The 26310-nt window shown below is 40.5% G+C and overlaps 1 protein-coding gene across 1 annotated transcript in view; it reads left to right on the top strand.

Moving 5' to 3' along the window:
- The window catches only part of col24a1 (collagen type XXIV alpha 1), a 90716-nt gene that overhangs the window by 15229 nt on the left and 49177 nt on the right, over positions 1–26310 (top strand). The window contains exons 4-14 of the mRNA XM_085375375.1: positions 5076–5129; positions 7335–7388; positions 12232–12285; positions 14112–14165; positions 16912–16956; positions 17486–17539; positions 17714–17758; positions 19112–19165; positions 19724–19768; positions 20598–20651; positions 20942–20986. Of these exons, the coding sequence (XP_085231501.1) occupies positions 5076–5129; positions 7335–7388; positions 12232–12285; positions 14112–14165; positions 16912–16956; positions 17486–17539; positions 17714–17758; positions 19112–19165; positions 19724–19768; positions 20598–20651; positions 20942–20986 (558 nt within the window). The remainder of the gene's footprint in view (positions 1–5075; positions 5130–7334; positions 7389–12231; positions 12286–14111; positions 14166–16911; positions 16957–17485; positions 17540–17713; positions 17759–19111; positions 19166–19723; positions 19769–20597; positions 20652–20941; positions 20987–26310) is intronic.

Below are 26310 nucleotides of genomic sequence, written 5' to 3'. Positions count from 1 at the left end.
ATGTCCCAGAGCCTAATTGAGCTATACTGCGGTATTTTGTCAAAATCACACTCCCATGCTGCTATACTTCTTTCTCAATAATGTTTGGAGGGAAACACATTTTGTCCATATCATCTTCGCGCTCTCCTACCCTTGTTTCCTTTCAGGAGACCAAACATTAACCAAATGTTATGACTCTCGTACCCAAGGGAGAATCTTCTAACATGGTTAACATTGTCTCATGACTTGAGATGTGCTTCCAGTGTCCTGTCATGGACAGGCTCTTTTCTTGGAGAGAAACTAAAATTAAAGATGGACTTTAGTTCTATGGGAAAATCATTTTTCGAGGCATAATCGAGCATTGTGAACATGACACAGTTTAAGCCACAGGGCTTTTTCCAGCGGATCGTATTTTGGCAAAAATGTTTAATTAGCCACAATGTTTGTCCTTCGGTGCTGTTATCTTTGACAGTTTGTGTGTCTTGGCTACTCTGACCGCTTAGATGCAGGCATGTTTTGAATGCTGGGTCAGCTGAAGGTCAGTGGCTAGCTCTTTGTTTGAACTTGAAGACAAGCTGGCCTGTTTCCTCAAGGGAAGTATTTCACAGTTTTTCAGCCACATAACTGGACGAGTACAGGTGGCCTCCTGCACTCCCTTTAATTTGTGCTTTAGCATTTTTGCACTTTTTTTCATTAAGAAAATTCAAAACAAGCAAAGAAGCAGCAGAAGAAAGCGTGTCTTACTTTCCCCTTTGTCTATAATATGATGTATATGATTTCTTTTACTCACAGTGACAAAAAAAAACCCAATTTAAAATGACTCACTGCTTCAATATTGGCCCAATTTAATGACACAACATTATGAGTAGGTTGACCCCACTGCAAAAGTCATGCCCAAGCTCTGAGGAGTGATGGGAGATTATCATTTTTAACGTTCTCTGAAGTTTCAGAAGGAAACCAAGTTTTTCACTGACAATAAAAGCACTTTGAGAATATTAGGAGTTTGCTGTTAGAGGTATTTGAAAATGAGACTGTGATTGCCAGTCCTCTTCGAGACAGTGAGCTAATATAGTAACATGGAACTCCACAGCATGTGTCGGAAGTTAATGTTGTCTTGACTACTATACTCGGACTTTCATCAGCTTTACACTTCACTTCTCTGTAGAGGTTGGGTGTCATGAGCACGTAACAAAGGCCCCTGCTTTCTGCAACACGTATGGATGTGGGTAGTTGCGCATGGAGTAGGCTATGGATTGCATTGTTTTTGTAGCTCGTTCTGAATTAGGATGTAGCTTTGTTCAGTTAAGTGGGCCACGGGGTTGGCTGGACTTTGGCTGAGCTAAATCACTGTCAGTTTTGCTACTCCTTTGCCTATGACCTTAAGATGATGTTGCATGACATAAACCTTTTTATTCTAGTATTCCCAGAATATTTTACTTCCATACGAACGTCTTTGGTCCGGGCTTTGCTAAAAAACAAAAAATCAACAAAAAACCTTTACTGTATTCTTCGGACTATAGGGCGCACTTAAAATCCTTTAATTTTCTCAAAAATCGACAGCGTGCCTTATAATCCGGTACACCTTATGTATGAATTCTGGTTATGCTTACTGACCCCAAACCAGTCTTATGTGGTACATGGCGCTCAAAAATCTATCAAAAAATGTTTTAGTATGACTTTGGTAAGCTATGAAGCTTGATGGATTGTTGGAGCATTACGGCTACCATAGTCAGGAGCCTCGTGGAGTAACCTGGGTCAAACTCAGGTCCCAAAGTCAAATGAACACTGCGGCATCACTGAGAGTTAAAAACTGTCTAAATTCTGTCATGAAATGAAAACAGAATTTATTAAACTTAACAGAGTTAGAAGTTAGCAGGAAGTTAGCTCCTAGTTTCCACCTAAACATGATATAGCATGTTCTGACTGAGAGATTTGTGAAAAATATTTAACGTACAGCTCTGCTGTCACTTCAGACATAAATGAAGACAGAAAACGAAACAACAGTGACGTTTGTAGGGTTACTGAAGTTGGACTAGCTGGTATATAATGATGAGCTACGCGATCGCTAGTGACACAGCTATGTTGGCATAACATAAACACAGTGAAGCTGGAGGATGAACGCTAACTTTTTTCCACTCGATAAAAATTAACATGAAGGTTCCCAATGGTTAGAGACAAATGCAATCGCATGGCAGGATGCTGTAAACGGACCAAACTTCAGTCGGGAGAACAACTAGGATAATCCATCCACAATACAAGGTTAGTCATTAATATACTGCAACAACTTGGGAACAGAGCAGCTGCCAGAGAATTCAACATTAATGAAACAATGGTGCGGATGTGGAGGAAGCAAGAAGAATGAGTTGAGTAAAATTTGACTTATCTGACTGTTTTGTTTTGCGTAATGCGCCTTATAATCCAGTGCGCCTACAGTATATGTTTAAAAGGCAACGTGCTTTTATAATTTCTTTCTGCCCACATCTCTGGTTTGCTAACTTGGCCCCACATGCTGATCATTACCGGCTGACCTTTCTAGAAAAACAGCACTCAACAGCACCATCTGGTGGTCTGATAAAATGTACACTTTATATTTGTTGCGTGTGTAAGATATTGATATTTGGTGTCTTTATGCTTATACGGTATTGCAATGTAAAACACTGAAATGCTGTTGTACTGTTCTGCTTTCATGTGTTTGATTGGCCTGAACAGGTCACTGGTTGTGTCCAATGTCTCTTTATACATTTTTTTTTTTTTTTGCTTTTAGCTATTCCATGTGTTAATATTGAAATATATGAAAGTTGAAATCAAAGCTGATGCTTGGTTTTTGTATTTATCAGGTCCAGCTTATCCCAAATAGCTCTTAGAAATTAAAAAAAAAAACAATCCCAAAACAAGAACTCGAGTCTCGGGAATAAAGGAATCTCACCAAATCTTCATTTATTTTATTTATTAATTTATTATAACTTTATTTATTCAGGAAAAATGACTCTTATAAAAGAAAATCCGATTCTCAAAGAGTGTCCTGGCCAACAGCAGTATAAACAAAAGACTTGCATAAACTATAACAAACACATAAAAAATTGTTTTCACTGAAATACAGCCAATTAAAAAAATAAAATACAGGACTGGAGTGAAATTCACTCATTTATTTCCTCCTTCCCCTTTGAAAGTAAGTTGCTGTGTGTAAACAACGTACATTGGTTTGTGTGAATCAACTCAACTTTATCGCAGTGCAGCAGTTAAAAAGAGTTCTTCAAAAGAAGATTCATTTTGCCCTTCAACTTTCAAGAAAATTGACCTTTTCACTGGACACTGTTGAATATTTGACCCCTATCTTGGCAGCACAGATGAAGCCTTTGAATACGGTCATTTTAGTCGATCAGTGCCTCCGTTTCTTTAGGCCCTGTTGTTGTGGTGAAGGCGGTGGTGTGCTCACACTTTCCATGTCTCTGTATGTGGGAGTCTGGAGGAACAAACAGCTGTTTCTTTATTTATGTATCCCTCTCTGCCCATCTACTTCTCTGACAAGAGATGCTCCAGAGTGCCCTAAAAACACTGAACAGTAAACAGCCTTATCATCTAGTTTTGGGAATATTAACATTGTTTTGGGGGAGAGAAGGAAATGGTGTACAAGTATTTCTTACATGTGACTCTGACCTTTTCCCAAAACATTTTAAATCTTTCTACACAGCTAAACAGAGTGAATTTAGTGCATATGTCTGGCACACAGCCCTGTTAAAAACTAAGTACACCCTATTCCTTCCATAGATGGAAGGTAGCAGCTAGGTGCTAATAATGAAATGTGCTCGATTGATCGATTATCAGCAAGTGTGCGCATCTTTAGCAGAAAAGCAGAGGTTTTGGCAGTCTGCTGGTCTAGAGCTTTCAAGACTACACAAGACCGCAATTTCCCCCATGTTCCAGCAAATTCACCTCATGGCCAGACCTTGCAATGCTCAGAGAAACTGCAAAAAACCCAAGAGCTACATCTCAGACACCAGAGGTGCCAGTTAGCATGTTAAATCTCATGGTTATAGTATATATCGAAAAGGACTGAACAAGTACAGCTTGTTTAAGACAAAGTCTCTTATTTCTAAAACGAACATGGCAGCACAGCTGGGGTTCTCAAAGGTGTGTTTGAATAAACCAGAAGAATCCTGGAACAAAGTCCTTTGGACAGTCTTTGGACTGTCAGCACGGTGGAGGAGACGGTGAATGCTGGGGACCTTGCAGTCAATGATTTGACCTTGAAGGCCTCTGTATGCCAAAGTATTCTAGTCAACTGTCAACTCTGTTTGACAGCTAAAGCCTGAGACTGGGTCATAACAGGACAATGATGCCAAGCACAGCAGCAAGTCTACAACATAAAGTGAAAAAAAGAATGAAGGTGATTCAATGATCCAGTCAAAGCCCAGACCTCAGCCTAAGTTGGATTTTCTGGTTTCTACTTAAATTTTCTAAAACTCCTTTCCACACATTTGGCTTATAATGTGAAGCATTTGATAAACAGGATGTAAGAGAATTTTGAAAGAGCACATTTTTTAAATAAATGAACAAACAAATAAATAAATAAAAGAAAAAGCTGGCTCTACATTTGGACTGTATGAGCTCACTAAGTTTCTAACAAAACAAAACAAAACCTTGAATGATAAAATATCATATCCTTAATTACATTTGTTACTTAAAGTAGAACTGAATGCACATGCTTATGTTTCCTATTAACTGCTTTAACTTCTTGATTTCTAAGCACAGGCAGGATTTGTTGTTCTGCTTCCATTTTGGCCAATTCAATGCTGTTTAGCCCTGTATACTCTATGCATATACTGGATGGTGATTAGGAATAGTCTAGTCGGAGAACACCGGTGTCTGTCTAATAATGAGAATGTAACTTGCTTTACTTGATCAGGACTTTCTTGATTGGGCTTTTAGATGCAAACATTTGACTCTTTTCTTTAAACTTTGCAGCTTCTACACAAATATGCCTAAACAGTGAACTACATGCTATTGCTTGCCATTAATGCACTGTCTTCCCCCCTCTTCCCTGTCTCTATCTATGTCTCCTTCCTTTCCACATTTCTGGTTTCTTTCTGGTTTAGGGTCCTCCTGGTCCCCCTGGTTTACCTGGTCCTCCAGGAAAAAGAGGCTCTCGGGTGAGTAATCTCTGCAAAATCACTCCTCTTGTGCTTTTCCGCTAGTCACCACCACATCTGCGACCGTCGGGAAAGCAGTGCTGACAGACAGTATTGTGGTTTGTGTGATTAAATCCACTCTGATCTCAAGACTACTTTGTATACATCTGCTAAGGCTGATGATGCAACGCCGCAATCACGCCACAGGCCCTGGAGGCATCTTTTAAACAGAACAAGGCGTGTTTTATTTTTAGTGTCGGACGGAAGGTATAAATAAGTCATAAATAAGAATAACTTCAGTCCCGTCTTTGCTCGACCATGCGGAGACGCATCATCATGGCTAATTTAACTGATGGAATGGAAATACCAGCTGCACTTAAAGAAAACATTTAGCATAATTAAGTTGATTACTTGTAGATTTCAGCACCTGCTTCTTAACCACATCAAGCAATGACTCCCGAGTGTCAGCGCCAATGCATTGATTATTAATGGGGTAAAACCATGTTAGTTTATTTAGGCGAGTGGCCCTCTGTGGATATACTTATGTGCCTATGTGTACATGATTTCCTCTCTAAGATTAGCCACAGTTTTTCAGATGTGACAAAAAGGCAACATGCAACACTCACATACAGGAGTTTATAGTTCCCCAAGATGTTGAAGCATTAGGTCAGATGGCATGATGTTAGTTGCAGCAAAAGATGAGCAAGGTTCACAACTATGTCATAGGACTTGGTGCTGTTTTGCCTGAGCCTCAGTTTTGGCATTGCTGTTACGCCAGATGACTGATTCCACTTGAAGGGAAGGTTTTAACTTAAGTCTGCATTTTAACAGCATGAAAAGCATCCTTAAAGAAAGACAGACAGGCTTGTAGACCCTAAGAGGTGGCATTCAGTTAAACATGTCTCCTATTACAGGATTGTAAAACACATGGCTGGTACAGAGCATACTTATCACCCTGTAGGCTAAGTCCGAAAGTCCAAACAGGACGAGGCTTTGGACCATTATGTGTTGGAAAGCTGAGGGCAGCGCACTCTAACTGTGTCTCTGCTGTTTCTGCACAGGATAATGGACTTTGTGGTCCAGAACCGTCCCTCGTCAGATGAACTCCTTGACATGACAACATGGGATAATGAATTACAGACATTGCTGATGTTGTTGTCAGTGCTGTCAACTAGTGTGAACTATCATGCCTGCAAGTGCAAGAGGCAGCTCTGGTGTATATGAGTGCTAATGTCATATTAGCGCTCAGATGTGTTTGTGCAGAAAGATGATATTGTATCCTATAACAAAGCTGTGCTGGGGGGAAGAGGCGCTGATTATCATAGCAGCTTTTGTCTTGCTGAGTTGCGTTTCTTTAAGGTGGACCTTAGTTGACAGTATGCACTTTCATTCAGAAGACATTAGGCATGGGGCGATCGTGGCTCAAGAGTTAGGAGTTCGCCTTGTAATCGGAAGGTTGCCGGTTCGAGCCCCGGCTCGGACAGTCTCGGTCGTTGTGTCCTTGGGCAAGACACTTCACCTGTTGCCTACTGGTGGTGGTCAGAGGGCCCGGTGGCGCCAGTGTCCGGCAGCCTCGCCTCTGTCAGTGCGCCCCAGGGTGGCTGTGGTTATTGTTACTTGTTTTTAATATAGTCTAAAAGGGCCATCTCTGAGTAGAGTCTGAGCCAAGAGTACTGACAGGAAACTGCATGCTTTTGCAGAGCACAGGAGCTGCAGGCAGAAAGTGAAACTAAGTAGAGTGTTTGATCGAAACTTAAAGTGTGCGTGACGTGTAGAGGAAGTATATAAATAATCAGACTGGCGGCTCCTTTTTCAGACTGAAGTTGATGTTGTCTCTCTGCTCAGTCTCCATATTCCGGAATATGTAAAATTAAAGATCATTTTTTGAGTTAGACCACTTTGAGCCGTGTCTTTCTTTGCCGTTAAACAGTACAAAGAACTGGATTTAATAGTAGCTTTAAGCACATGTGGTTGCATAACTGTTTGCTTCCATGATATACTGATTTGCACTGAGGGCGAATGTGATAGAATAGATTTATTTGTTCATTTTAAATCTAACGGTGTGTGCACTTCTGAAGAAACTGCAATATCTTTGTGCAACTTTCTTGTTTCATCACTTTTATTTTACATTGCTGTGGAACATGTAACTATTCTGAACTCATCTCAAATTGAGCTGTTGACAGCAATGCACAGCAATTTCACGTTTCTCTCCTGTGTCTGTTCCAGGGTCCCCCTGGTCCACATGGAAAACCAGGACAGCCTGGACCACCTGGACCCAAGGTGAGCAGTATTCTCCAATAGGAGAAGGAGTGGGATGTATAAACAGCACTCTGTAAGAGTACCACACAGAGTTCTGGCTAGTACACTCTCTATGGGTGTGGAGAACGTCTCCTCACAGCCACAAGGGGCACCACTGAACCCAACACACAGGCCAGGGATGTTGTTCAGTTATACTCTGCTTTCACACGCTTTCATTAAAAAGATCTAGCCATATGCTTTTAGTCACCTTGTTTTGTAAAGAAGTGGAAAACCCATGGCTAAGTGCTGGTTTGTTTGAAAAGGACTCGTCACATTAGTGGGTTTTGATAACCATGTCGTCACTGCTCTCGTAGTTGGGGTGCTCAATCCATTGGCTGTGGCTGTGGATAAGGAAATAATGTGTGGTGTAAATTAATCGGAAGCTTAGTGATCGGATTTTGCTGTTTTAGCCGACTTTTCAAAATGTACTTTAGGAAACTACTGAAACGAGGAATTGGCTTTAATGCACCATCAGTGCATGTGGGTTATTGTATAAAATACGTTGAGAAGACAGTTGTACCAAAAAACTGTATAAATACACTCAACCTGCCATTTTTTATTTTTATTTTTTTTAAATTCTTATTGGCAGTAGATCTAATCATGCTATTCATCAGTGTGGCGTCCTGATTTCATGCTGTCTTCTCCTGACAAGGCCACACACAGCGTTTCTTGACATAATGGCTAGTTCAGTTAGAGGCATGTCAAGAGTTTGTTTTTAAAGGATAGTTGTACACAGTTGTTAGAGTCTGCGCTTTGCGTCCTTGAACATTAAATCAATCAAGCACATCAGCAGTGATGTCACTAAGTGGCTTAGTTATCTGAGAAATCCTGCAAACTCATGGAAATTTACTCTTCTGTAGTTAAAGTTTTTACTATATAGCAAATGGCATCAATTATAGCGACTGACATGCTGTTCCCTGAAGAGAAGAGAGTGTGTCCAAGAGGAATTAAACACAGCCAGATGTAGGCAAGCATGATAATAGCAGGCCTGTATATTGACACCGTGCACCAGGAGGAGACAAAGGCGGTTGTTTGTTTAAATGATACCCTTAGCTTAGATCGTTATTACCTTGGGTTTAACCACAGGGCATAATTGTGCCAGTCCTGGCTCATTAACCATAGCACTGATTTCATATAAAAAGGGGGAAGAAATCCAACAGAAAGCGTCACTGCTAAGCTTTTTCCCCAGCTTAGGACCAGAAACATCGGTAAGGCTGAGCGAGAATGTGGGCAGCGCCATGCACATGTTTGTGGTGGCTGTATTCCTTACTGTCTACCCACAGAGTGGCTGCCAAGACCAAGCAATCAATCAACAAACACTCCCGCTACAGGAGTCAAGCGAAGCACGAGTGGTTGTCCTACCCATCCCTCTTCATTGCTGATTGCCAAACTTTCCGACAAGCGAATGCCTCTTCACTTTGTTAGTACACGGAGAGAAGAATTCTATTTATGAGACTACCAAATGTTGTTTTTCTTCCTTGATTGTTGAAACAGCACAGAGAGGTGGATTTATTCTGTATCACCTCTGACCTTGCTGAGACGCTGAGATTTGGCTAAATTCCACTGATCAGCTATTATGCAACAGCAGGCCACCTGCCGGCTTTCTGTTCTATCAGCGTTTACTCCCACACTCATGTGGAAAAATAAAAGAGTATCTAATACCATAGTGACCGGTCAGTGAGTCATTCTCAGCCCTGAAACCCTTTGCGGAGGCAGGGAAGCGACTGAGAACCTCTTTGTCTCAGTTTTGGAAAACATCTCTTGTTGAAATGTGTTTTGTTTCTAGGACACTGGGAATATGGTTACTGACTCTGAGCCAATCTTACATTTTTGAAGCCTAATCTGAAATGTTATAAAGATAAGCCCTTAACCTGAAAGAGCCTGTCAGGCTGTCGACTTTATGCTCAGCCGACTGTTTTTTAAACAGGAAGGAACTGGTTTTATGATATGGCAGGATTTCTCTTCTCTCACTCGCTTAGCCTTTGTATGCCTCATTGGGTGTCAGTCAAAACTATGGAAATATGATGCTTAAAAACACAGGCAGGTAATCTTTATTTGCAGTGAGTGTAGACGGATAAGAAAAATGTAAAAAATGGGATTTACCAAAACGCTTAAATCAGGGGTAGGCAACTCCAGGCCTCGAGTGCCGCTGTCCTGCAGGTTTTAGATCGCACCCTGGGTTAACACACCTGAATCAAATGATTAGTTCATTACCAGGCCTCTGGAGAACTTCAGAAATGCTGAGGAGTCATTTAGCCCTTTAAATAAGCTGTGATGGATCATGGACACATCTAAAACCTGCAGGACACCGGCACTCGAGGCCTGGAGTTGCCTACCCCTGGTTTAAATGATCTTCTTTTCCTTCTGAACCAAGTTGTGATGAGTGGCACAACCATCATTTATGTGGCACTCATCAGTCTATTATTAGCAAACAATGAATACCAGTCACATTTAAACAGGTTACTTATGCAAAGAGAAGGCTAAAATAAAGATATCATGCGTACAGAAGGGAATTCACAAACTGATTTAGAAAAGGCAGGTACTTATGCAGTTGTGGTAAAAAGTTTACATAAAACGATCGTGGGAATGAATGTTGTGGTGATTTGGGGCTTTTAGTGTTTGTTTGTTATTTTTTTTAACCGTTCTTTGTCCAGGGTGGAATGACTACAAAATCTTGAAAGTCTGGAAAAAGAAATTGCTGCTAAAGTTTGAATTTATTTTGGATTTCCTGTAAAAAGTATTTAGAGGCACCCCCATTATTATTGGATTAAATGTGCCTTAGCAAGTTGCAGATCAACCAGATGCTTTTTGTAGCCATTAAGAAGCTCGTGGCATAATCCTGGCTGGATATTTGACCATGTTTCTTGGCTCGGTAGAGTTTGTTTACAGTAGTTGGTTTTGTGGCACAGACTTGCTTTTAAGCACAGTCTACAAATGTTTAATAAGGCTGAGACCAGGGCTGTAGGAAGGCCGTTCAACTGTGGACAAATCGCTCAAAGTTTGTGTCATTTGACCCTAAAACATTTCTCTGGAAGATATCTAGCTTCTCCATGTGGGCAGCAGCAAGTTTCAGTCACGCTTGAAGATGTCAGTCGCCTTTCAGTCTATTGTGATGTAAATCTCACTTCACTGTGGACAGTGACACTGGTGTTCCAAGAGTTTCCAGTTCATGGCAGGGCTTGAGCTACCCTGGGAAGTTTTACTTGTGTACAATTGTTTGATCTTAAAATCTGCAGTTTTATAGAGATATCGCCAATTAGTTTCTGGAATGGCCTTCCTGACACCGATTTCTGGTTGTTTATGTTTGTAGGTTTCCAGTCATTGGAATAATCACACAATCTAATCAAACAGGTTCAATTCAGTCAGTTTTCTTTACATTTAGTTCCTCCTCTTACTCTCCGGTATAGTTCAGTTGTAGAAACATTCCTCAATGTGATCTATGACATAAAAATAAATAATGCAAAGAATGGAAAATTGTGACGTTAGAATGAAGCAACATTCCCTTTGTATAGTTGAAAGCATTTTGGTGCCTGTCTGTTCACCTCCACATTTCAGTACATTTGTCTCTAAAAAAGAGGGTCTGTCATGCGTGTTCAGCTCATCATGCATGTAAAACACATTTATTAAACTGTCACAAAGTATATTTGACTCACTCGTTTTCTTAGTATCCAAACCCAAATATTTTTCACAGTGTGCAAAATGTTGTGCTGTATTGCTGTTCCCCCTGCTTTGCAGGAACGGCTAACTATTCCTCACCAGGACACTTTAGTGTTGACAACAGCAAGTTGGAATGTCAGATTAAGTATTGGCGCTAAAATTATGTGACAGTCTACTGGCATTGCATCTTTAAGGCTGTCTGCTGTCTGGAGAATATTACTTTTAGTTGAATCACAACAGAAAAGATGTTCTGACCTAAATCTATTTCATACTGGGGAGGAAAGGCATGAGACCTCTGGCTGTTAAAGAGCAATATTGCTGTTCTGGAAATCCCTGCTTTGCTCCAGCTGCTTGTTTGGAGTCAACTGTTTCTTTCACTTTAATAACCAACTAACTAAGTAAAACAGACTAAGAGCTACAGTATGTTTCGTCTTCATTAAACCCATCAAAGACTCACAGGTGATGCTTGTCTATTACACAGATATGTGTGTAAGTTTTTGAAAATTGCCTCTTTACACTGCTACAGCAGATTATAAATAAAACAATCAAGATGTCAAATTACTTATGAACCCCGGCTGAAGGTTAAAGCCTCTGACTGTCATCCTACACCAGATGGCTTTGAATTTGGTATGCTTTGCTTTTTCATACCATACAAAATGCTGCATGCAGACCAATGAAAAAAGGCGGTAATCAGCTCCTTCCTTCCTTCCTTCCTTCCTTCCTTCCTTCCTTCCTTCAGCTGATTTTCAGTTTTTAGGATCTAAAATTACTTCTAAATTTCCCAGAATGTATCTAATGAGTCATTCTTTGTTATAAGTCTTTGCAGATGTCTTTTATGTGAGATGAGCATCAAATTCGGCATCAGACTCACTCCTTTACCCCCAATATTGTTTTTCTGGTTGCCACCACCTAGCCTTTTGCTGACAGCTATCTTAAGGGTTCACATACATTTTTATACACATACAGTGTAAATCAGGTAATCAAGCACTGTAGCCTGCATGTTATGCATGCTTTTTTTCTGCATACTTATTTTTGGACCTCTCAAAATCAGAATCTTTATGTATACTATTTTTGAGGTGTGGCAATATCTGGATGTGCGTGTCAGCAATAGATTATAAATGCACTGAGTGCCTGACATTATGACCTTGTGACCCTGTTTCTGTTCTAGGGTTCAAAGGGAGACCCTGGGCTGTCTCCAGGTCAGGCTCCACCAGGAGAGAAGGTGAGGAATCTGCCACTGGTCTCTGTGTCCGGCTCTCTGTCCCTCTGCTCTTTGCTATGTTTGTCTCATGACCTCACGAGTCGTCACCCCCACCATTTCACTTACTGGCAGCTTTTGGTTTATGATGTGGGATTCTTTTTTTTTTCTTTTCAATGTTGTGGAATGATCCCAAAATGTTGACACAGTTCATACAGTAGAGTGAGTACTAAAGATTATTCAGCAAGCCCGTGACAAGTCACAAAATACTAAACAGTTTTCATTCATGATGATGAAAAACAGATTTTTCATTTAATTTTACGAGGCGTTTTCAGCATAAATTCATTTTCAAATACTGCAACAATGACTTTGAGGGTATGGTTTTCTTTATCCCAATGAATTCATTCTACATTGACTTTAAAGCCTTTTTTATGCATTTCTGAGTCATTTTATTGTCACTGATTTGTCTGACATCATCACGGCTGGCCTTTGCTTAGTCTATCATCTCTTCTGTCTCATTTTCTTCTTCAAACATGATTACAGTAATGATATTCCTGAGAAGCACTGCTACATTTTTTTGAAGTGATTAATATCCAAACATATCCGTCTTCCCTCAAGTTTAAGGAGCTTCGCATAGCAAAGTATCATAGCTCTCTTTAAATCCTCGCTGGGGTAAACAGATTAATGTGAAGTTTCAGTAGGGTTCGTCCAGTATTACTTACAAGTTCATTCGTAGTGCAGTGCTGTTATCCCTCTTGTACCTCCATGAGACTTAAAGATGTGTGCAGCTGCGAGTGTTGTTTCACACTGTTCAAAATTGAGCCAACAAAAGAAAGGAATGCTGGGAGTTATTTAAAACACTGAGGAAACATTTTGGAAATAGCAAGGAAATCTTTTTGTTGCCCAGATGCAAATTTAGGGTTAGCAGAACTGGGGTAGATCCATCTATGGGCATCTTGACAGTTTGGTGAACATGAAAGTGAAGAAATGTTGCAACAGGCTAGTCCATTTTGCAGAAACCTCATTGCATCAATTCATAATGATACTCATTAGTCTGTATGGCCTTGGATGCTGGTATTCATGCTCCTAATGACATGATGGATAGTTTCCTGGGGATCTCCTCCCTGATCTGCATCAGGGCATCACTGAGTTCCCGACAGTCTGAGGTGGAACATGGCGGCTTTGGATGGACTAAAACATAATGTCCCAGAGATGTTGTGTTGGATGTAGGTTAGATGAGGCCAGGAACTGTCTGCATGCTCTCACTAGATGAGACCAGGAGGAAACCATGGGACGTCTCCATGCTAGCACAAGGCTAACACAGAGACACAGACAATCATTCACACTCACATTCACACCTACGGTCAGTGTAGGATTGCCTGTTAACATAACCCATGCATGTCTTTGGACCATGAGAAAAAACTGAAGCACCTGAAGAGAAGAAAACATTCAAATTACGCACAGAAAGGTCACTGCACTACCATGCACTGCGATTATAAAAAATCGGGGTGTTTTAATGAGAAAAAATGCTGGTTAAAATCTGTTAGCCAAGTTAATTTCTCATATGCATGCTCAACTTACCTTTATTTAGTTTTTTTTGGGTTTTTAAAATCAAATTTTATATCTAACTGGTCAATCACTGCCTATTTTGCTTGCTCTGGCCGCCCACATTTCTCATTTTAACCAGAAAAGCTATTTCCTTTTTCTAATATTGCATCACTTTCATGAAATATTCATTGGTGTAATGCTTTTATGAAGCTTTAGTATTGAGTTAAACAATATTTCATTTATGGCATTTAATAATGACTGTGCATGTGTTGTACTGCTTTCTTTTTCCTTTGTTTTATTAGGGTGACAGAGGATCTCCAGGTCGTCCTGGACCCAATGGATTTCCAGGCTTACTGGTAACATTTATTCTATAAAACTGCTTGTGAGATGAGAGCATAAAAGACTTTCAATCTGTGAAAAAGTACATGTTTATGTACTGTATAATGTCATTTTGTTGTTTTATAATTCTTTAAAAAAAAATCACTGGGAGCACAACTTATCTTACTTTTACCATTTACTGTTTCCTTTCAATCCTTTGTATTGAGGTGAATCAGTGTGGCCCATGTCATCGCTGCTTGCCACAGTTCTCCGTCTACAGTCTGTGTTTCTTTATATTTTCATTATAAACTAACAGAAAGAAATATGAGTCCATCTTTTCTTGCTCATTTTCCCCTCCTATATCTTTACTTTACCGTGTGAGGTCGATCCTGTTTCTTCCTCTCTGTCTCAATCAGAGCTTGAAGCTGACTGTTAGGACGTAGTGCTGCTTTGCTCAAAGCTAAACCTGGCTTTTAAGGTTTAAGGTCAGAGGTGATCTGAAAGAGGAAAACGACCTTTCCCTGGACCGTGGGATCAATAGCATAGTCAATATTCCATTCCATTTCAATTCAATTCAGTTGTATTTATATAGCGCCAAATCACAGCAACAGTCGCCTCAATGTGCTTTATATTGTAAGTTAGACCCTACAATAATACATTCAGAGAAAAAACCCAACAATGATATGACCCCCTATGAGCAAGCACTTTGGCGACAGTGGGAAGGAAAAACTCCCTTTTAACAGGAAGAAACCTCCAGCAGAACCAGGCTCAGGGAGGGGCGGAGCCATCTGCTGCGACCGGTTGGGGTGAGAGAAGGAAGACATGATAAAAGACAAGCTGTGGAAGAGAGACAGAGATTAATAACAAGTATGATTCAATACAGAGAGGTCTGTTAACACATGTTGAGTGAGAAAGATGACAGAAAAGAAAATGCTCAGTGCATCATGGGAATCCCCCAGCAGTCTACACCTATTGCAGCATAACTAAGGGAGGATTCAAGGTCACCTGATCCAGCCCTAACTATATACTTTACCAAAAAGGAAAGTTTGAAGCCTAATCTTAAAAGTAGAGATAGTGTCTGTCTGCCGAATCCAAACTGGAAGCTGGATTCTAGGAACAACAAGTAAGCCTGCAGTGCGAGAGCGAAGTGTTCTAATGGGGTGATATGGTACTGCCTTGGGTACCAGACATCCACTGTCATGCCATGCTTTAAAACAGAGAATTTCATAGATGCAGTGACGGGTAAAATGAAAAGCATTGATACATAATTATCAACTGACAGACTTAAATTCTTTTTAGGCTTTATAGTTTTACTCAAAGCCACACATCGCTGCTGTTGTGTTTGAGTTTTTCTTGGCATGACCCCATGAACTCAATAGATTTATTCTGTTATAGTAGGTGGTCCTGCTCCTCACATGGCTGTATCTACAGGTAGCTTCTTGATGAAATTCTGAATCTGGTTTCCACATAGTTGGCCTTAACCTTGAATCCCAAGAGGCCACATCAGTGTTTGCAGTAGCTAAACTTAATACATCCAGCACACCCCCTGCGGCCCATCAGGTATTTTAAGAGGAAATGACTGGCCTACGCTCTTTAGCCCTGCATGGAACTTTTATTGGGCGTGAAGGTCATATGTCACAACCTCGGAAGTACATGACAGAGACATTGATACTGTTCAAGAAGCCCTCTTTCTTCCCCGAAAAAGACACTGACCTGGCCCTGACCTTGTGTTTTGTCGCTGTAAACATCTGTTGTTGATAATCACATCAAAAGCAAAAATAAAGCGCTTAAGAGGAGAATAGCTCTGATTTACTCAACAATAAATCCTGTTTAGCTTACAAAGAAAACGTGCTTACTTAACTAAATGTGGGATTTTGCTGTAGCCCAGGGCTGGCTTTGGACCAGAGTCACTAAACTGTTTCCACTTAAATCACTTTCTGCAGAATGAACATTTTTTTTGTGTTTTAATTGAATCACTTTGTTTTAAAACCACACAGAACTCAGAAATGTGCTGTGGATGTTTTTATAAACTGTCCTGATGTAAAATGGGACACCGACTTGTTAAAACTAGATGGCACAAACTGAAAGAAAACTGTTTAGAGCAAATTTCTCAAACAGAGATGTCACATGTAATAGATTTGTTATATATTGTTTCATCACATGTCCTTTGGCCAGTCCCAAAAAGTGTGCCTGCCCACAGACTTTCCCACAGAAACATGAAGCTCAAACCATTATTTTCACTGATACAAAACTGCATAATTTCTCATGTTTACACAGGACATGCAGGACGTGCATAAGGTTACCGACCCAAGTTGAAAGCATTATCTATGACTTGGGAAATTTTAAAGTAGTAACACAAAAACTGCCCACAGGAAATCCATCCCACTGTTTTTTTCTTTACTTCATTAAAGTGATTAACTACCCTTCTTTTTTCTAGTTTTACTGTTGGCTCTTCTTGTTTAGTGCACTGCTTGGGGTCTGTCCAGTGGGGTGGTTGGTTAAACTCTTTGAACCTGACACATAGATTCATGGTTTCCAAGTAGTTGAATCCTACTGAAGCTGGTAATCCCCTGACTTCATCCGCATGCTTTGTTTCAACACTCAACATGATATTTTGATTAGACTGACTGCTCTCTAATAGTTCACATTCGGCGTACATATTCTTAATTTAGCATTTAGTTTTTATGCCTTTTAATGCTGCTAGCAGGGCAGCTTAATTACTCTTAGTTACCAATTTTTCAGTTGAAATTTACTAAAAGTACTTGTTTCATTTTACTTTTTAAGGGTCCTAAAGGTTATCTGGGTCCACCTGGACCACCAGGAGAACAAGTAAGTAGTTATTTGTGTTCATGGTTTGTGTTACAGCCCAACAAAACTAAAATTGTTAAATTCAAGGTAGCTGGATTCCGGCTAGTACTTTGTCACAAAAATACAAATAGGAACTGGGTTGGTACACACATGCAAATGAACGAATGCAAAGATGAGTGTGTGACAAGCCAGTTATGGTAGTCCTTCAGCTGTCCCTTATAGTAGCTGGTTCTTTTTATGGCTCTTTTTATCCCTCTTAAAACTCTTCACTTTCTCAAACAACGACAATAACAAGAATGAGTCACATAACAGTGAACAATGAGCTGAAGTAAAAGCCAGAGTGAGATAGTGAGGGATGGGGTGTATTGGAGGGGTGCTGAAAGGTGCAGTTAGTAGACGGAGCTGTTGGGAATGAACAGTGCTTGTTTTATTCCTTAGCTGGCACTGCTACTAGAAGTCTGCGTTTCTCCCCTTTCACGTTATCCGTCCGCTAATCTCCCTATTCACCGTTCATTCTCTCTCTCTCCCTTTTCCTCTCTCGTCACTTTAGGGCATACCAGGACTTCCTGGGGAAGCTGGAGCTGCAGGTTACCCTGGCAGGCAGGTGCAGTGAAAAACACACAAAAATTGTTTCTCCATCAATCCTTGCAGATTCCTTTATTGCTCTATCGAGAACTTTACTAAGAGAACACAGCCACAATAATGTACACTAATTTCTGCTGACCTATGCACATCAGATGCTTTGTAGTCAACAAAGTCTCCCTGTTTTTCTTTGTAGGGCTCAGCCGGGCCACAAGGTAGCCCTGGCCCTAAAGGTGTTCGTGTAAGTATAAGGTGTTTTCTGCTATTTTTTTTTCCTTTAGTATTACTACATTGAACTCTTTCATTTCCTGAAAGGATTAGGACCAGAGTTTCAGGCTGGCTCCACAGTGACTGAAATGCCCCAAAATAGGAGAACAGAAGAAAGACAGTAGGTAGAAGAGGAACAGATGAAATCAGAAGGGGCCAAATGAGCTAGCTAGAGAATGGACTTAAGAGGAGCGTTGCGGTCCCAGGAAACAGGATAGCTAGGATCACAGTGTCGGACCGAAGCTGGCAGGGTGAGAAGGAGCCACAGAGGCAGACAATGTGCTGAAAAGAAAGATGTTTGAGCAATGAGAGAGGGTGGAAAGGGATGCAAAAAAAAAAAAAGGATGACTCGGAAATACTGATTAGGTTGTATGCTAACTGACATACAAACCTGAATGCAGCCAGTCTGAATTGTAGTACAAATACTGAGCAGCTTTAGGGTTTTTTGCTCGTATTTTGACAGTTTGGTTGCAAAAATGAGGCTAAAACCAACTTTTTAATTTCTTATGGCTCCAACAGATTTGTTTTTGGTGTATGTTAGCTTGTAATGCAGGACCAATTATGATATGAGAACACTGTTCATGATTTAAAATCAGATTAAAGATCCTATTTGTTTTTTGTTTTTTTTTGTTATTGGTACAAAAATTTAATCGATCATTGGTCTCAGATACTGATCCTGTTTGCATTTTTACTCACTGGAAAACTCCTTGTAATTACCTGTAACACTGATGAGGAATCTGTGCTCAGACTGTTCCTGAGCTACATTTACCTTGAACAAAGAAGAGTTTGGCCAGTGAAACCAGCTATTTCTCCCATGTTTCCCACAGGATGCATCAGGGCCACACATGTCTTTTAAAATCCTTTTTTTAAAAGGATAAAAAAAATCCTCTGACTGTGTCATCTATTTTTACCCAATTAGGCACTTTCATGTGGTGGCTCTGTACTCCAGACAAAGATGTTCAAGCTGCGACCGTCCTGATTGTTATGAACTGATTTCAGTGGCAAATCGTTTTTCCTGTGCTGCCATCAGCACAAAATAAGTTATTCATGTTAGCCAAGATGAGCGGACATGACCCACATCTGATGCAGAGTGCAAAAAGTCAGATGCAGGAAAAGGAAATCTAGTCAGTTTCCAAAATAAAAGACTATGCGCAGCTCTGTTGCTGAAATATTATTAGTGCATTTGAAGGCATTCAAGAACAGTGCACCAGACAAGCTACTATTCTTCTGCTGTCGTTATTTCATAATGACAAGTTAATGTAAGCATTGTGCTGTGTTAATGCAGCACAGAATTTTTACTTTGTTGTGATGTTTTTCTCATTTTCAGGGTTTCATTGGGCCTCCGGGCGATGCTGGCCCACCCGGGCTGGAAGGGGAGAAAGTGAGTGATGTTTGTTCATTTCCAGTGTGCAATTTGTCAAAGTCTCTATAAACATGACACATTTCCCATCACAATTTTTTTATTTACCTCTAATAAATCTGTAAATATCTTATCTTTCACCTCCATTTATTTTCTGTTTATTCAAACTTTTCCCCCCATCATTAGGCTACAGAAAAAAATATTTTCCATTTAGGCAGTCAGTAATTACTGAACACATTGCTTCATTCTTGAGAGGTCAAAATCTAAGAAATCCCGGTGTTTGTAGTTTTGTTGTGGCTTTTTCACATCAGCTTGTTTTATGCCAAGAGAACTTTATTCAACGTGATGAAATGCATTGTTAAATCCTCACCTAAAGTAGGCTGTATTGAGAACCTGTGCGACTTTAATGGATAATTTAAGCATCTTATTTTATGGGCTTATTTTGTTTTACGGATTGCGGAGGAGATTAGAAGAGCTGTGGTTGCTTAGGCTCATATCCTCTCTAATTCTCTTTCCAGTCATTTCAATTTCAATCCTAAACTTGCGTGAGAAATCTAACTGCTTGTTTTTCTTTTCTAGGGCATACCTGGACCTGCTGGAAGACCTGGCCCCAAAGGAAGACATGTAATAATGAATCCATTTTGGTTTTTGCCATACTTAACAGTTCCCTAAATCTATACTTTTGCCCATCACGTTGATGGTAAAAACTGCTGCTATCCAGCTCATCAGGTATACAGTATGCCAGTATAAAGCAGTACTGCATATCCACACGGACCCCAGAAGCATCCAAAAGAGGCACATTTGTATCCTGCTGCTGTGAATGTGCTAAAGCAGCAGGAGGCGGGTTTGATAGGACATCGAGAGAAAAGAACAAAGAGGACTATTACACATGTATGCATACATACAATACAGTGTTCAAGATATAGCAAATTACTTGCATCTTGGCATATTGTCTGCAAGTTTGTTCCAGGGTGGCCTTGAATAAAGTTACACTCAGAGACAGATGGAATGTCTAGGTTGGGCCCGCACACTGTGAAAAGTTAATGTTTTAAAAACAAGCCTTCGCTTCTCTGTATTGAAGTTGCCAAGCGGGCAAAAAGCCCAGTGACTGTTTTATCAATTTTTTTTTTTCTTGGAACAGTGATGTCTGGCTAATACGCCGGCTAATCTTGCCTCATTAAAAAATGTGCTTTTGCACATTATGTCCATGTGAAGTTAATCTTGAATAATTACTTTGGGAAATTGCACGTTAAATGCTACATGTAAAGTCAATTTTTTAAAAAAGTTTGCTATGCCACGCACGACAGAAAGCACAGAGCCGTTATGGAGAAAGCAGAAGAAAAAAACTACTCTTTTACCTCTGTGGAGGTGCTACTCTCTGCAGATTGAGGGTAAAGTTAAAAATGGTAGTCCTGACTTTCTTAAATTAATTGCGGATGTATTTGCCCCGTAGGGTGTCATGGGGGATGCTGGGGAGAGGGGGCCTCCTGGTCCAGATGGAAATGAGGTGAGAACTTGTGCCCGCTTTTTGTTCAGTATGTCCAATACTTACTTCAGTCTTCTGTCTTCATCCTTGAACTCTGGCTTCTTCTGTTTGTGCTGTCTCATTAGAGGCAGCACAGGTGGACAGTGTCTCATAATACTCAGCTGTAAAATGTACAGTTATATGCGTATGAATAATCCTAGCTTTACTGAGAGTTTTTTAGGGTTTTTTATGATCAGATGACATAAATATGCTTTGTTACTCCTGTATTGTTTTGAGAGTGAGACAAACGTACTTATGATGTTCCTCCACAGGGCCCTGTTGGTGGGGCTGGCATAAGTGGCTTTCCTGGTCTAAGGGTGAGTCTGTATTTTTTTTTTTTTAGCAGCAACATGTTTTGTTTGATTTAGATTTGTGAGTCCGTTCTTAGACCTGTGACTCACAAGGCTCAGTTTTGTCAGTTTTATCTCAGGCCTATTGTGTCTTATTCCACTTGTCTTAGTGCTTAGATTGGGATTGGCTCATGAGCCTCACGACTGACAGTAGTTAGGAATTTTCACGTCGCAAGCTAATTCTTGGTTAGATTCCCTGTATCGTTTAATACGGGTTTTGTTTTCCTGATGGCAGTAGTGTCTTTTCTGTTGTTCTCTTCCATTGTACGTCAAGATATGTGGAGCTGAGGTGACCTGAATGCAAGGCACAAAAACAATGTAATGAAATAAGATAACATGCCTTTATTTAGGCAGGTATAAAAAGTCCCAAAGTTTAAAAAGTAAATAAAGGACCTACAGAGAAATCGGAGATGCACATCAAGGAAAATGAACGGACGTCTTGAGGCAAGTTTACAAATACTCTCAGAAGTGCCCGGGGAAGACAGATGGGTGTGGACACAGGTGATGATATCTACCAATAGGTGACAACTAGACAAGGTAAGACAGGAAATAAAAGCAACACAAGGGAATAAAGGCTGACTTTCAAAGTAAAATAGGAAAAACATGTAAGCAAGAAGACTTCACCCTAACTAAATCAGAGGCAGAAGAGACTTAGGGAGGAATGAGCAGAAAACCACTGAGGGGAATAAAGGCACTCTGATAAACTCAAAACAGAGGCCGAAACCCAAGAAAACACCATTCAAAACTACAACAATACAGGCCCACTGTAATACAATGAAATCAGGAATAGGAACTCAATAATTTCAAACTAGGATTATTCACAGAACCAGGACTGAAGCTTTAAAGCTAGAGAAACCCAGAGAACCCAGAGACACTGTAAATCTACCTCAACTATGGAGGTCATCTGATTGGTTCGTTTGATTTATTTGTTTGTCCGCTACCTCAAAGAGGTATTGACATATTTGCATACAAAGTGCACCAGAGGTGGGGCTTGGCCCAATTCAAAAGGTGATTAACTTCTGGAGATGATAAGGATCTGGATCCAGGAATCTTTGGAAGGATGTTTTACTTTTCTGAGCTCTTCTACATCCAGAAAGTTAATTCATGCCTGATGTGGAGGAAATTTTCAGCTTTGGTGTCTCGTCCTCCTCTTGTTGTGTTTAGTAGAGGCCAGGTGACTGTCAGTGGGTTTCTTTTTGTTTATGCATGTTCATGCTTTAACCACTGGTAAGGCCATAAGTAAGGGACTCGTATAAATAGGATGTGAATGTGATGAGATTCACAAGTCAACATGGGCTTACATGTTAAAGAGAGCCAGACATTGGAAACCTTAGTGAAAGCGAAACTTGCCACATGCAGACAGGGTGTAGAGAATAAAGAGAATATATAGCTGCCTGCTTTGTTTTGTTTTTTTGGGGGTTTTTTTTAGTCTAATGTCAGGTTGAGTGTAGAGTACTGGAGCTGAGCTTGTTGTTTGCTGTTAAAGGGTAAAGTGAGTTACAATAAAGAGGTTAAAATACATTTAAATTAAGGAAAGACCATCAGAGGCCTAAAAGAGAACAAGCTTTTTTTCCATTACTGCAGAATGCAGTATCGTGTGTCTATAGTTACTTCCAGATGTTCACGTCAGCCACCCTGATCCAACTGTATACAGCACCTGTCCCGTGCTTTCAAGTGTCGTTTACACTGGTTTGTGTTCCTCGTATCTTTGAATTTATTGGGGATTTTTGAGGGGTCACTGAGTGGCGCTAGACACAGCTGGAGGAATGATTTCTCAGCATTCACCTCAGCTACTGGCTGTAAGTCACTGATCCTACTGAAACAGCCAGACAGGAAGTATGCACACACCATCTTCAAGTGTTTTGGTTAAAAAAAAAACAAAAACCCAAACCTAATATCATGCAGAATTTTACATGTGCTATGCAAAAATAAATAGTTGCTTTTGATTATATCAGTTCTGCTAGCCATGGCACTTGCTGTGTTTAACTGATGACAGGTCTCATTCAGAAACTGCAGACCACTTGGTGTAAAAAGAAAAGGATGTGACACTGATTTACACACTTGTATGTGTGTGAATGGGCTTTCCTTTCCTTTCCTTCCCTGTGCCTATTTAAAATTAGCTCAAAAAGTAAGGAAATTTGTGTTTTGTTGATTATTCCTTTGTTGCCAACAATGCTTCTTGGCAAGATATAAGGGAAATAAACAGGCTTTTCAACAGTATTTAATAACAAAGAAATACCTTTTGAAGTTTGCATGAATTCCTACCAAAGAAAAACAGTAAATTACATTTCTGACCAAATGAAATCAAGGTGCCACCACGTTTTGTTCCTTCACAGTTGTATCTGACGAACTGCGCTTCACTGTGTTCAGTGATGTTCATCATAAGCTCCGATGTGAATGCTTTAACACTTTCAGGTTGTGTTGTCCGGAGCAATGTCAAACGCTACTACTCAAATGAAGTCAGTGATAAGATAGTTTTTTGCAATTTATATACTTTTACTCAAATGCAAAAAAGGAGAAGGTAACTGACTTATTAATAATTAAAGCTGATGCAGTTCTCAGACAAGTTATGGCCAGTAAGTACTTTTGAGTAATCATACTAGAGAGCCCAAATCCCCGCACCTCTTTAATCCAGCCTTTGATGTAATAAATCATATTCACTCAACTTTCCAGCTGGGTGATTTTGACGCTGTATGAATCTCGCAAAGAACTTTAATTTGACATCTAAAACTCATTTTCACGTCTCACTGTCAGTCACACCGTTGAGGCTCTCGTTGTGCTCACTCATTTATTTAAAAGCCTATTGCACGTGGTTAGAACCTTTACTCGAGTAGTCGCAGAGAGAACATAAACAGCAAGTGTTCCTTCTGGTATGCACTTGATGTCTCTGCCAGTGTGTGACTCGGCAAAATGTGATGCAGCCCGACACTTTTTCATAGCCTGAAAGAAAAACAGTAGGGCGAGATGGAGACCAGAGTAGTTGTAATAATACCCTTGTTTTTTCTCTTTACAATTCTTCCACCATGTTTTTTGTTGTTGTTTTTATATACAGTGGGGCAAAAAAGTATTTAGTCAGCCACCGATTGTGCAAGTTCCCCCACCTAAAATGATGACAGAGGTCAGTAATTTGCACCAGAGGTACACTTCAACTGTGAGAGACAGAATGTGAAAGAAAAAAAAATCCATGAATCCACATGGTAGGATTTGTAAAGAATTTATTCGTAAATCAGGGTGGAAAATAAGTATTTGGTCAATAACAAAAATACAACTCAATACTTTGTAACATAACCTTTGTTGGCAATAACAGAGGTCAAACGTTTACTATAGGTCTTTACCAGGTTTGCACACACAGTAGCTGGTATTTTGGCCCATTCCTCCATGCAGATCTTCTCGAGAGCAGTGATGTTTTGGGGCTGTCGCCGAGCAACACGGACTTTCAACTCCCGCCACAGATTTTCTATGGGGTTGAGGTCTGGAGACTGGCCAGGCCACTCCAGGACTTTCAAATGCTTCTTACGGAGCCACTCCTTTGTTGCCCGGGCGGTGTGTTTTGGATCATTGTCATGTTGGAAGACCCAGGCTCGTTTCATCTTCAAAGTTCTCACTGATGGAAGGAGGTTTTGGCTCAAAATCTCACGATACATGGCCCCATTCATTCTGTCCTTAACACGGATCAGTCGTCCTGTCCCCTTGGCAGAAAAACAGCCCCATAGCATGATGTTTCCACCCCCATGCTTCACAGTAGGTATGGTGTTCTTGGGATGCAACTCAGTATTCTTCTCCCTCCAAACACGACGAGTTGAGTTTATACCAAAAAGTTCTACTTTGGTTTCATCTGACCACATGACATTCTCCCAATCCTCTGCTGTATCATCCATGTGCTCTCTGGCAAACTTCAGACGGGCCTGGACATGCACTGGCTTCAGCAGCGGAACACGTCTGGCACTGCGGGATGTGATTCCCTGCCGTTATAGTGTGTTACTGATGGTGACCTTTGTTACTTTGACCTGCAGAGAGCTGGGACCATTCACCAGGTCCCCCCGTGTGGTTCTGGGATCTTTGCTCACCGTTCTCATGATCATTTTGACCCCACGGGATGAGATCTTGCGTGGAGCCCCAGATCGAGGGAGATTATCAGTGGTCTTGTATGTCTTCCATTTTCTGATGATTGCTCCCACAGTTGATTTTTTCACACCAAGCTGCTTGCCTATTGTAGATTCACTCTTCCCAGTCTGGTGCAGGTCTACAATACTTTTCCTGGTGTCCTTCGAAAGCTCTTTGGTCTTGGCCATGGCGGAGTTTGGAGTCTGACTGTTTGAGGCTGTGGACAGGTGTCTTTTATACAGATGATGAGTTCAAACAGGTGCCATTCATACAGGTAACGAGTGGGGGACAGAAAAGCTTCTTACAGAAGACGTTACAGGTCTGTGAGAGCCAGAGATTTTCCTTGTTTGAGGTGACCAAATACTTATTTTCCACCCTAATTTACGAATAAATTCTTTACAAATCCTACCATGTGGATTCATGGATTATTTTTTTTTCCCATTCTGTCTCTCACAGTTGAAGTGTAGCTCTGGTGCAAATTACTGACCTCTGTCATCATTTTAAGTGGGGGAACTTGCACAATCGGTGGCTGACTAAATACTTTTTTGCCCCACTGTACTACCTGCATTTTTTTTTAGGAATGGCTCTATTTACACTCAAAGTACTTGTGAATGTGTCCATGAAGGTAGCAATCATGATATTGAAGACAGACAGGAAATGATGGGCATTGCAGTTCAGTAGTTTGCACCAAAGTCATTTAGCTATACTGGACTGTGACTGTGTCAGGAACTAGATTAACTTTCTAGATTTATACCTTCTCATCTATTCTTCTGAAGTTACTTTGAAGTTAGAGTGAAATTAGCTATTGGTATATGTCTTATTGCAGTAGCAAGGAATAACAGCTGTCTACACATAAACTACGTGGTGAAAAAAGGGACACCTACACGTTACACCTACAGGAGATACTTAATCGCTTTAACGGCATAAGCACATAAGCTACCAGAGGAGGCCCAACCCTTTTTTTGGTATGTAGCCAATCAGATTTGGTGTGTGGCTAACAGAGGTACATGCTGTTTGTGGCCAAGTCTAAATTAAAATGCACTAAATCTTGTCTGGGTCTGAATTGGAGGCATTTGAAGTGGCGCGCTTAAATGGGATTATGATGTCCTGGGTGTAGAAACATTTCTATGTCTAATTGGATTTTCTGAGGCTACAACGGTTGTGTTGAAACATGATGTACAGGAATG

Source organism: Diplotaxodon limnothrissa, linkage group LG17 (genome assembly GCF_057381915.1).
Source record: "Diplotaxodon limnothrissa isolate DT_005_m linkage group LG17, D_limnothrissa_male_GT1.1, whole genome shotgun sequence".
NCBI classification, from domain to species: domain Eukaryota; kingdom Metazoa; phylum Chordata; class Actinopteri; order Cichliformes; family Cichlidae; genus Diplotaxodon; species Diplotaxodon limnothrissa.
The sequence above is the reverse complement of the archived record's forward strand: the minus strand, read 5'-3'. Positions and strand labels throughout refer to the sequence as shown.